At 38.7% G+C, this 12739-nt stretch overlaps 1 protein-coding gene across 1 annotated transcript in view; it reads right to left on the bottom strand.

Annotated features, from left to right (window-relative positions):
* SLC17A7 (solute carrier family 17 member 7) overlaps positions 1-12739 on the bottom strand; it is a 185944-nt gene that overhangs the window by 25143 nt on the left and 148062 nt on the right. Inside the window, exons 4-5 of the mRNA XM_073571000.1 lie at positions 9847-9961; positions 8266-8353 (exon numbers count right to left, since the gene is read on the bottom strand). Of these exons, the coding sequence (XP_073427101.1) occupies positions 8266-8353; positions 9847-9961 (203 nt within the window). The remainder of the gene's footprint in view (positions 1-8265; positions 8354-9846; positions 9962-12739) is intronic.

Genomic DNA, 12739 nt, shown 5'->3' with positions numbered 1-12739 from the left:
TTGCTTGGTCTTCCAGACGTTATCTTGACCTCCATTGTTCCTGTTAACTGTCATTTCTTAATTAAATTTCAAACTGAGGAAAGGGCAAGTGTTATGATTAGGTCACCGAGGAAGATAGATAGGAAATAAGCTTGGCAACTAGAACACCAGAAAGGTTGGCAACTTAGTGGATTGCAGACCCCTAAACCTAACAACACAACTAGAATTAGCCGTGGGACGTACCTACAATGCCCTAGTTGCCTCGGCACAGCCAAAGAGTTAACTAAGCCTGAAGCAAGAAAAGGGAAAGCTAAACTGCCCCGGAGCAGAACCCCAAAGGAATAGATAGCCCCCAAGCATATATTGCCGGTGAGACAAGACGAGGCACAAACGCAGGCCGAAAATAGAGTAAGCAAATGATGGGGCCCAAACTGTCTAGATAGCATAGGACTGAAAAGATACTGTCTGCAATCATGCAAAAACCCTAAAAAATCCAACACGTCTGATATGCAAAAATACTGAGGCCACACGACCTCTCCCCCACTAGATCAACATTGTGAGCTGGAAGCAAAACCAAAGACACTGCTATAACAAGGGATTAGCAATACTGAACAGAATGGCATAAGCGGTGGCATATGGAGCGGGGTCCAGCACTGGTCCCAGCAGGGAACAATGCCGAACCCAAACAGCAAAGCAGAAAGCAGAGAAAGGCAAAACTGGATCAAATGCAAAAAGATTCCAGCAAACAAATAACTTATCTGAATGATGCAGGACCCAGCAGGGGACAAGCGGACTTCAAGATACACAGGAAGAAAACAAATCACCAGCAGCAACTGAGGGAAGCTTGCTCACTTAAATCTTCCCAGTCTGTAGCACCTGACTTCCACTCATCGTCTTCAGGTGATGAACTTCTGTCAACCCGACGAGCTCCACTACCCGCAATAACGACCAGAGGGAGCCCAAACTCAGAAGTCAGGTTAAGAGTGTTCACAACAGGCAAGTTGAAAACACATTGCTATCTTCTTATAGCCTTCTTCTGCTTTGTGGGCCTCCACCATTTTCATTTTCAGAGTGGGTGGTAGGCAGCTGCTTAGATGAACCCATGGCTGCTGTTTTTGGCACAAGGTTAAAGGATGCTGGTTTTTATAAAGTTGGTAAATTTGCATCACCTGGCCTTTCCTAACCATGATAGTGAAAAAAACATAACCCTAAGGGTATGTTTCCACAGTCAGGAAACGCTGCGGGTTTGAGGCTGCAGCTGTACCCGCAGCGTCCAGATGTTACGGCATAGTGGAGGGAATTTCATGAAATTCCATCTCCACTATGCATTAAAAGATGCAGGCGGCAGACCCGCGTAAACAGACATGAGGCGCGTCTTTTCAGAACGCAGCATGTCTGTTTATGATGTGGCGACGCTCCATCGCAGCACCGTAATTTGTCCATAGACAATCATTAGATGCGGTAAAACCACATCTAATGATTAGTCACATGCGTAATAACTGTGTAAATGCAGCTTACTATGCATGTCTAGTATTTTACATAAAGTTCTTACCTGTCTTACCGCCGGAAGTCCGCATCCACTGCAGTTCTCACGATAACTGCCGTATTACCGCGAGAACTGCCGTGTACGTGACCGTAGGTTATCTCCGGTCACTAGGCTAGTTCTCACGGTCAGCTGATCGCCGGAGATCTCCGGTGGTCATCTACAAGCTCTGCTATATCTGGATGTCATGCATCCAGATGTAGCAGAGCTGGACTCGTCGTGGGACCCTCATTATTAGGACTAAGTCGGACAGGGAGTTGGTTTGTTATTTTTTTTGTTTTTTTCAAGTGATCGATGGCTTTGCTTAGATTTGGGCGTATAATAAAAATATGGAAAACTGTGTAGTGTTTTAATTCATTAAAATACTTTTTTCTGGCTGTGTCTTTTTTTAACCCTTTCATACTATAGGATTAATAATGGATAGGTGTCTTATTGACACCTCTCCATTATTAACCAGGCTTAATGTCACCTTACAATCAAAGGTGACATTAACCCCTTATTACCCCATATGCCACCGCTACATAGCAGTGGAAAGAGAGAGGCTAAGCGCCGGAATTGGCGCATCGTACAGATGCGCCATTTCTGGGGTGGTTGCGGGCTGGTGTTTGTAGCCAGGGGGGTCCAATATCCATGGACCCTCTCTAGGCTATAAATATCAGCCCACAGCTGTATGCATAGCCTTTTTTGCTATAAAATGTAAGGGGACCCCACATCGTTTTTTGGGGGCCACCCTATTTTAATAGCCAGATAGATAGATATATCTATAGATACATAGATATTTCTATAGATACATAGATATAGCTATAGATAGATAGATATTGATAGATAGATCTATATCTATCTATCTATCTATAGATATATCTATGTATCAATCTATAGATATATCTATGTATCTATAGATATATCTATCTATAGATATATCTATAGAGGATTTGATCATGCTTTAACTTTTCTAATTGAAACCGGACAGGGGAATGGGAGGAAGATGGTGGACCTAGGGCATGGACGCCGCAGAAGAGAAAGGCGTATCTGCAGGACGAAAGTTGTCAGAAGGGACAGCGATACAAGCACCTTCAGAATGGAAGTTGTGTCAGAAAAGTCAGGGAAAGCTCAAGGTATGCCACATATATAGTGTTTGCTATAGCTGCATATATGCAATGTGTGTATACATGCAGTGTTTGTATTGTGTATATGTATGTAGAGGTTTTTAATGTGTGCATGTAGTGTTTGCTCTATGTGTCGGTGTTTGTGTGTAGCATGTAAATTTGACTCCCCATTTTCCTTAATGTCGGCATTACTTTTCAGACACTCACAAAGCCCCAAAGGAGACCATAACCTGCTCTTTCCAATCAATGGACGTGCATTATTAATGCTATTATTTTTAGAAAGCCAAGAGGACTGTTCTTCCTTAAACAAAACTATTTTATACAATCTATTTCCTGGCATCCAGAACGTTCAAATGACATTCACGGAAATATCCTGACTCGATTTTTATAGAAGGTGTAAAAAAAAAGAAAATCGTGAAGTGCTAAAACATTTGCTACATAAATAAAAGCTAAAGCAAGTGAATCTCTCATTTGTCCACGTCTGTGCAGTTAACACTCAATTCAGCAATTTCATAGCTTTCTCTCACAGCAATATGGTCAACAATACATCTCTTGCACAGGTTGCCACCTTGCTTTACTATAGTCTTGCATAGCAATACTATTTGTTACAGTAAACCAGTACTTTATCTGTAATAGGCCCTTAACCTACCATGTGTTACTTATAATATCTTATGAGGCAGAGGGGCATGTGGACCCCCTCTAGCCCTAAGCCCATCTACATCTCTGAAGACGTGTCATTCAAGAGTCAGGCAAATCTGTATGATACTGATGAGGTAGTCTTAAAGGGGAACATTCACTGGATTCTTTTTATTTAAAACCCTAGAACGCATACCTGGGGCCTCGCAGGCCCGCCCTGTTAATTGTTTTCTATTTTCTGCAAGATTACTTTAGTTAGAATTTTGAAACTCTAGGTATTCCTCAGGTATATAGTTGTTTGTCATTTCCAGTTGTTCATTTATTTTTATGTTACAGGAATTTCGGTATAACAACTCTTTTTTGTGAATACCCCATATTCACATACCTGGGGCCTTTTAGGCCCGTACTAGGTTTACATGTGATCCTAAGTCTTTTTGTCTTCACTGTTGCTGGGGAAGACTTTGACTCAGTCTTTATGACTCTGCTGTTGCTATGAAGAGTGTGAATTCTGCCTGACTACATGGTCATGTGATCTTGGGAACGTCATGCATCTCTGACATCATCATAGGTCCTGAACACTGTTCATTGTGTGCTACTTGCTGAAGAGACTTTGGAGGAAGGAGTCAGCTTTCTTGTTTCTTGAAAAAGAAACTTTCTGAGTTCCAAAAATCCAAAAGCTTCTACTGCACCTAAAAGAAAGTGGTGACCTGCTGAAGGTGAGAGGAGGGGTCTGCACTTTACCCTTAGCACACACACTAACAAAGAGTGTACAACCCTGATTGTAATCTTTTTTTTTTTTCATTTTAGTTTACTGACTTCTAAGGTTATATTGGCACAGTCTACATCCAGGGGTTTGACTGACCAAGAAATCGAAGCAATCATTTTTGATAGTGATGAAGACAGTGAACTTTCTTTGTCTGATGAAGAGTACATGCCACCAGCTAATGTCTCTCCTTCATCGTCCAGTGATTCTTCAGATGATGAAGAAGTAATGGATCCAGCAGAACGTACAAATAGAACATCCAAAACTAATGTTTTTTGAAACAGTACTGCTGAGGTTCTTGGACGAACCCCATCACATAATATTGTAAGAGTTGCTCAAGGAACTGTAGGAATTCCACAATTCTTTTCCAAAAGAGATATGTTCTGTAAATTATTTTCAGATGATATTGTAGATGAGGTAGTTTTGTGTACTAACTTAGAAGGAAAGCATATTGCTTCAGGAAGAAAAAAACCATGGAAAAATATAACAAAAGAGGAACTGTATGCTTATATTGGCCTTACTCTTCTGGCAGGGAGTACAAAATCATACGATGTTCCTATCAGAGAACTCTTTATGAACCCTTTTTCAGATCCACATTACAAAGCTACAATGTCAGTCAATAGATTTGAGGATATTCGGAGAAGCCTTCGTTTTGATGACAAGAGAACTCGTCCTGTCAGGTTGGAAACAGATAAATTAGCCCCCATTAGCTACATCTGGAATCTTTTTATCAAGAACTGTACTAAGCATTACCATACTAGTGACAATGTCACAGTGGATGAGCAACTTCTTGCATTTAGGGGACGTTGCAATTTCATTCAGTATATGCCCAGCAAACCTGCTAAATATGGTATTAAAATTTTCTGGATGTCTGATTCTACAAGCTATTATGGAATGAATGGTCTGATTTACTGTGGCAAAGATGTTGACGCTCCAGTCCAGAAAGACCTATGTTCTGACGTAGTAAAAACACTTGTGAAACCAATTTTCTATTCTGGAAAAAATATAACAATGGACAACTACTTTACCAATCTTGAACTGGGCAATTTTTTGCTTCAGAAACAACTTACACTTGTTGGTACAATGAAGCAAAACCGCAGAGAAATTCCTCCAATCATGAAGCACAATCAACATCGACAAGATTATGATAGTGTATTTGGTTTCTGCAATCAAGCGACAATGGTGTCTTATAAAGCTAAGAAAGAAAAATCTGTGATATTACTGAGTACAATGCACCGTGATGGAAGTATAAACACCAATAACAGGAAACAGAAACCCGAAATCATCTTGCATTATAATAAAACCAAAGGAGGAGTGGACAAGATGGACGAAATGATTGGAGAGTATACGTGCAAGAGGCAGACAAAACGTTGGCCTGTACAGTAGTTCTTTTTTATAATATGCTAGATGTGTCAGCCCTCAATACCTATATTGTTTATAGTGAGACTCATCCAGAATTCCATGCCAACAGAAAGGACAAGAGACGTCTATACTTGACAGAACTTTGCTATGAACTTTTAATGCCTAACATGATGGAGAGAAGCAGAACAAAATGCTTACAAAGGCAAACAACAGAAGCTATGATCCGATGTGGTATACCTTTTCAGGAACATCCAGAGCCAAGAGATAAAAAAAGAAAGCGATGTTATATTTGTCCAGCAAAGAAGGACAGGAAATCCGAGCGTGTCTGTACTACTTGTGGACAAAATGTCTGCAAGGAGCATTCTTCCGAACAGATAACATGTGAAAGTTGTTGCGGTCATTAGTAAAGTAGAAAAGGAACCTTTGAAAAGAGATATTCCTGCAGCATGTTTACTGCAACTTTTATATAAAAAACTTTTAGACAAAAAAACATTATTATAAAGAGTTATATCGAATGCATATATTGGGCATTTTAAGCCCGTTCAGTTACTCTTTTGTTTTTTTTGCACATAGTAATGTTTTGAATTATTCACATTTTAGGCTGTGTTCCCACTGGCGCTGGGGTCTGTCAGGAGGTGATCCGTAATGGATCTGATCTCTTGGTAACTCCAGTTAAGGCTGCTGGAATGCCGGGATTCCGCCAGCCTTTGCTGGAGTCACCAGGAGGTCAGATCCATTACAGATCTCCTCCTGGCAGACACCAGCGCTAGTGGGAATGCATCCTTACTTTGCAATTTTCAAATAAACTTTGAAAATTATTTTTGTTTGAGTTATTCCATGTTATTTGCACACGGGCCTAAAAGGCCCCAGGTATGTGAAAGTGTAGATTTTTATGGTCATGCGTTCTAGGGTTAAGCTGAGTGTCTCTTCCAACTGCCACCACTCCACTGTTTCTGGAATAGTCATTATTTTTCTTCTGTGCCCTCCATTCCAAAGTTATGCCCTCCCAGTAATAAAGGTGCACATTTTCAATTCAACAAACTGGGTGTATACCACAGAAGTTCTTTGTGGACGTGGCTGTTTTTTGATTGGCCAGCATTAGAGGAAAAAAAGCAAACACCCACAGAGAAGTTTTGTGTTAGGCGCCCAGGTGATTAAAGAGAAAATTTGCACCATTAGTACTTGAGGGCATAACTTTGGAAGGAAAAGGCACAGAAGAAAAAGAAAAATGGTTCAAGAATCAGTGGAGCAGTGGTAATTGGAAGAGATAAAATTAAAAAATCTGTGAAACTTTCTTTTTAATGGCAGCCATGTCCTTCAAATTTTCCAAAACAAATACAAGTACTTTGATATCTGCTCCAAGCCAATGATTTGGAAGAGGGTCACAAGACCTTGAAACTCTTCTTCTTGTCCTGCGGTATATTCAAAACAGGATTTTTCCTGACTTAATTCCTCCTTTGATATATGTGTCATGCCTAATCTTACAGACTTAGGTAAACCCTATGACTGTTTCTGAGCTGTTCATGCGTGGGAGAGCTGCAATCGCAGTGTTGGAAATATTATCGCTCAGTGCCAAAAAACCCACACTGGAAGTCCAGGATGAAATTGTGCTGGATGTGCTCATAAAATCTGATGCAGAGAACTGAAGACCCCAATTCATCATTGCTGTTTCTCCAGTTTTCTGGAGTAATTTTCGCCTTTTCTTGTGGATTTAGTATTTTTTTAAGTTGTCTTTTTTTCCTCTATAACTTTGCTTATCCAGATGTTTTAGGCTGATTCATGAAATGATACAAAAGGGGATGTCCTCCAGCACCAAAAGAAAGTAGTTAATACTTAGCCTGTAATCATACAAGATAAAAAAAAATCATGAAAATGTGCACATATTTAAAAAGAAAACTTATAATTCTCATGCGTTTTGGGTTTTTCTACCTGAATTACCTGAGCATATTGGGTTTTCTTTTCTAATATGTGCACATTCTCCTAAATTTTTTTTATCCTATATGATTGAAGGCTGAGTTTTAAAAACTTTTGTTTGTTGCTGAAGGACATTCCCTTCTGGACCATTGAGCGCTATTTGACATGGAAGGCTGACCAGTGTATACTCTGCGCACCACCCCCAGACCACAGACAGTCTACCCTGGAAGCCTCCTAAGATACTTAACACATAAGTGATGATCTGAATTGACACTTTTTCTATTTTTTTGTAAGTTAATGAAACACAGCTTTTACCAAATGTCACAACTTTCTCACTCTGATCCTTGCCTGGAGCATGGATTCTGGAGGATTTTTCAATTTAGTGTTTTTTTGAGATTTTTTAAAGGATTTGCAATTGTTTGGACTGAAAAGTTACAAAAAATGGTTAAAGAGAAATAAAAGGAGCATTTTTGTACTTTGCCCCAAATTCATTCACCTTATGTGCCATTTTGAAGAACCTGGGGCAAAAGACGTCAATGAAGACTATTGAACTGAACAGGAGACGGATGTATAGTACCCTGTGGTGACCACTACAGGTAGATGGAGGCTGGCACCGATACCAACTGATCGGCGGACCCCGGGTGATCAGACATTGATGTCCTATCCTGAGGATAGGGCATCGATGTAAAAGTAGTAGACAACCTCTTTAAGGGTTTATAAAAAGTTTTCTGGAGGGATTTTTTTTAGAATCAAATTTAAACTGTTCAGACAAATGCAAAAGAAGTGAAAGTAGCGAATGTGAAATTGATGATAATTGACCATTTTGCCTTATTAAGATTTAATCCAACTATCCCTAATGTAGTCAATTTTCAAACGCAATGGATTTCTCTTACGGGGGCAATAAACATTATACATGGTGTCATTAAAGGGAAAGGATGTAAATTGCATTAAAACTACATTACCACAGAACGCTGTTGTAGCCAGTCTACTGCGCTCCAAGGGTGGTGCCCACTTGCTCCAGATTCCATGGCATGCTGGGTATGTTACTCCCTTAATTATAAAAAAAAGATAAAAAAAAACTAAACACTTTTTTCCATTAATTTTGTCCAGCATGGAAAGTTATGAAGCTTTGCAAATCACTTTATTAGGGGAATTTGTGAATGGCTCAGTACTTCTCTCCTCCTATGAGTGTTCTGCCTATTAAAATAATCTCCTGCAACAGATTCTCCCCAGAGCTAGTGAGTTACCCTTTCAGTGCAATCATCTGTACTCCAAATAAGGAGTTACCCTTTCACTGCCATCAACTGTACTCAAATAAGTCCTCTTTGATATCAATGCAGTTGATGGCAGCGAAACAAAAGCAAATCTTATAAGGGGATTTTCATAGTTTCATAGCACCCCACGTGGAACCAAATTATTTAAAAAAAAGTTCAATTACTTTTTAGTAAAACTCCTAACATGGTCTAATGAAATATTGATGGATCTATTTCAATATTGGTCAGAAAACCATAATTATGAAAGGAATATTAACTATCTAGAATAAAGATATTACAGTAATAAAGAAATGTTTTTTTAATAAAAAAATAAATTACTAATTCAAAATTAAAGACATTTATAAAACAAAAAAAATAAAATCTGGTATTGTTGAGTCTGCCTATCAAAATCGAAAAATTGATTAACTCATGTACTAAACATAGTAAAAAGAAAAAAAAGTAAAACATCAGAATTGCTATTTTTTGAACAATGCATTTCCCACAAAAATGCAATAAAAATAGTCAAAACATTGTAGAAACCCCAAAATGGTATGCCCCTATGCAAGAAAAACAAGCCCCCATGCAAGTTTAAATATAAAATAGTCTCTGAAAATGTCCCCAAGAAAACTTTTACATTTGACATCATCGTAATCATACTATAAAAATACAAATCAGGGGCAAAATTGTGGGTTTTTTCAACATTTCACCGCACTTTAGGCTATGTGCCCACGTAGCGTTTCTGAAGCAGAATATTCCTGAGCGGAAAAGCACACCCTCTTCCCGGGAAAACGCATGCGTTTTATGAAGCCCTTTTGTAAGCGTTTTTTATGCTTTTGTTAAGCGTTTTAGCATGCGTTTTCCTATGCGTTTTTGCAATACAATTGTATATGCGGAAACGCACGCGTTTCCGCAAAATTAATGAACATGCTGCGTTTTTTTTCGCTAAGCGTTTCCGCTGCGGAAAAAAACGCACCATTAGCACAACATGTGTGGATTCCATTATGATTACATTGGATGCTTTTCTTAAGCATTTCCGCGGCAGAAACACGTGTCTAAAAGCGCTGCGGAAACGCTTAAAAAACGCAGCGTGGGCACACAGCCTTACAGTAAATGAATGTTGACATTCAAATCTACAACTCACAAAAAAAGTCATTATATTTCTATATCATTGAAAGGGTGAGAATTGCTGTTTTTCTTTTCTTTTTTCTTTTTTACAGATCACTCTACTATTATGTTTAGCAAGGAATTGGAAAACCCCTTAAAGGAAATCCTTAATGATGCTATATTTACCTCTACTAATCCCTGCAGGATCCTGACGAAAATAACACACCCATAATGCACTCTGGCAGCTGACGGGATTAACATATTTAACGTTGACGTAGCTACTATAGCAAATCCAAACACCCTGAAAAAAAAGAGAAAATCATTTAATGCATAATCCAATAATATGTGCAGAACTTATCCTGTCTGCATTCCAACATACGGAATGTCAGGTTTTAAAGAGGACCTTTTGTCTTTGCTTCAATTCCCACTACTTTCCGCCATACGGTTCCAGAGATGTTGTCCTTTATATTTGGTGCTAATTTTTATGGTTTTTGTAAGGGGGCGTGTCTTACATGATAATTATGCAGAGCCTTGAGGCACGCCCCAGAGGATCCTGTGAGTAATGCCTTATTGGTAAAAATTAGCAGCAAATAAAAAAGGTCCATATCTTTGGAACTATATAATGGATTAAAAAAAAACAGAAAACAGAAAATACATGGGAGCAGTAGAAACAAAAAAATGTCCATGTCTTTGGAACCGTATAGCTGATTAAAAAAAAGAAAATTCATGGGAGCAGCGGAAATAAAGTAAAAGCAAAAGCTGATCATTTTTAACTTGGAGATAGGTCCTCTTTAAATATTGCCCAAAAACCGCAACGTAATCCATAATTCTGGTCAATGTTACAGTATTACCACACTTTGAAGAAAATTATTATATTCTTTCTTAAAGGGGAAGTCTGCTGTGGACAATTCCTTTTAGTTAAAAGGATCCTTTGACAATAATCTGATCCCAGGCAGTAGTATAACTTGTAGCTCTTGAGCCCGAAAGCAAAATTTGCAACGGAATCCTCAACTATCACAGGTTTTTATTAATACTGGCCTTCAAATATGAGCCAAAAATAGCTTACAGCCCCCCCCCCTTGACTCCAGAGCTTGGGTCCAACTGCAACATCTGCATCCATTACGGATACGCCCCTGATGACAGGGTATCATCCTCTGAGTTACCGGGAATGAACATCTGGCATACCTGTGTATTACATGAAAAGACTGTGGGAAATTTGACAAGTGTCCATTTTTTCTGCAGTGCCTCCCCAGGAAATATTAGGTATTACATGGTGAAAATTTAAATTAAAGACTATTCATGTTCTACATATATCAGATCACCCCAGTTAGAGAGAAGCTAGCATCTCTACTATCTCTGTAGATTATGGTCATGAGCTGGAGCCTTATGCTTATTATTGTAAAAGCTTTCATTAATTTTTTTGGTTTTTTAAATCGATTTTTAAAGCTATCATCTAATATTTAGACAAAAAAAACAGAAAGACCTTTGCATTTGACATAACCTACTAATGCAAGGTTGAACTTTCAGTTACGTAGACATGACAAAACGGATTAGGAAGACGGGATTCCCAACCGAAAGCTGATGACATAAGTCATCTAATGTGGTGAAGAGTCAACAGTTAAACTGGATCTGTCAGCTTTACATGTACTCCTATGTATAGGGCACAAGGTTACACAGCTATGAGACAAAATGGCACCAAAAATTGTATCCGCTGTATTTTTTCATCACACATATTAGACAAATGGCATCTCTTTTTGTAGCACCATTTTGGCTACTAAAATTGAACACCTAAAGGTAGGGGTGCAACTATCGCGGTGGCAGTGACAGCGACCACATCCGAGCCCATATGGGAAATAAACCTTAGATTACTGTGAGATAGAAGGAATAAGTATAAAAAATAATTACTGAACTTTTCCAGATAATTGAGATTTTCTGCTGAGCTGATCAAAATGTACAATTCAATGTCATTTGCTCATTTCAGATTCGTTCCAGGGACTTGTTTTGACTATTCATATAATTTATTGCTGAAATATTATATTTGATAATGTTTATTGTGACAGTAAAAAAGAAAAGAAAATCTTTTTTACCGTCAGAAATAAGCAAAATCATTAAAATTCAGTCTCTAGCTTCTAATTGTTATTACAAGCTTTTCCAAGGTCTCCCAGTATTAATTCTAAGTTAGACATTGAAATGCACATTGCCTAATTTACTTTTTCACACTTAACACAATAAACAATGAACAACCATATTTTAGAATATTTTTCCTTTTTATAGAAGCATATTTATTTCCACAAGGACCTCAAACACTACATGTCAAAGTAGTCAGCATCAGAGGATGAATGTGGAGTAGGTTGCCACTTCTGCTTGAAGAATTGAGGGTCTCACACCTGCTACCAACAATCCATGAGAAATGTATGTATGAAGTAGGAAATAACAAAGTAGATAATTACTTCTGGGCTCATTACTCCTGCACTGTGACACCACTGCCTGCTTTATCCTCATACTACAAAATCACTGTGTTTATTATCCCTGTACCGTGACATCACTGTGTGTATTAACTTAGTAATGTGACATTACTGTGTATATTATCCCTGTACTGTGACATTACTGTGTGCATTATCTCAGTATTATGACATCACTGCGTATATTGTCCCTGTACTGTGACATCACTGTGTGCATTATCCCTGTATTGAGACATCACTGTGTGCATTATTCCTGTAGTGAGACATCACTGTGTGCATTATCCCTGTACTGTGACATCACTGTGTGTATTATTCCTGTACTGTGACATGACTGTGTGCATTATCCCTGTAGTGAGACATCACTGTGTGCATTATCCCTGTAGTGAGACATCACTGTGTGGATTATATCTGTACTGTGTCATCACTGTGTGTATTATCCCTGTACTGTGACATCACTTTGTGCATTATTCCCGTACTGTGACATCACTTTTTGCATTATTCCCGTAGTGAGACATCACTGTGTGCATTAACCTTGTACTGTTACATCCCTGTGTGCATTATTCCAGTAGTATGACATCGCTGCGTGTGTAAGTGGAAGCAGTGATACCCCTGAAGAG

The sequence above is a fragment of the Dendrobates tinctorius genome, unplaced genomic scaffold (genome assembly GCF_039654945.1).
Source record: "Dendrobates tinctorius isolate UK_male_01 unplaced genomic scaffold, ASM3965494v1 ptg000028l, whole genome shotgun sequence".
NCBI lineage: Eukaryota > Metazoa > Chordata > Amphibia > Anura > Dendrobatidae > Dendrobates > Dendrobates tinctorius.
This window is presented reverse-complemented; position numbering and strand designations above follow the sequence as displayed.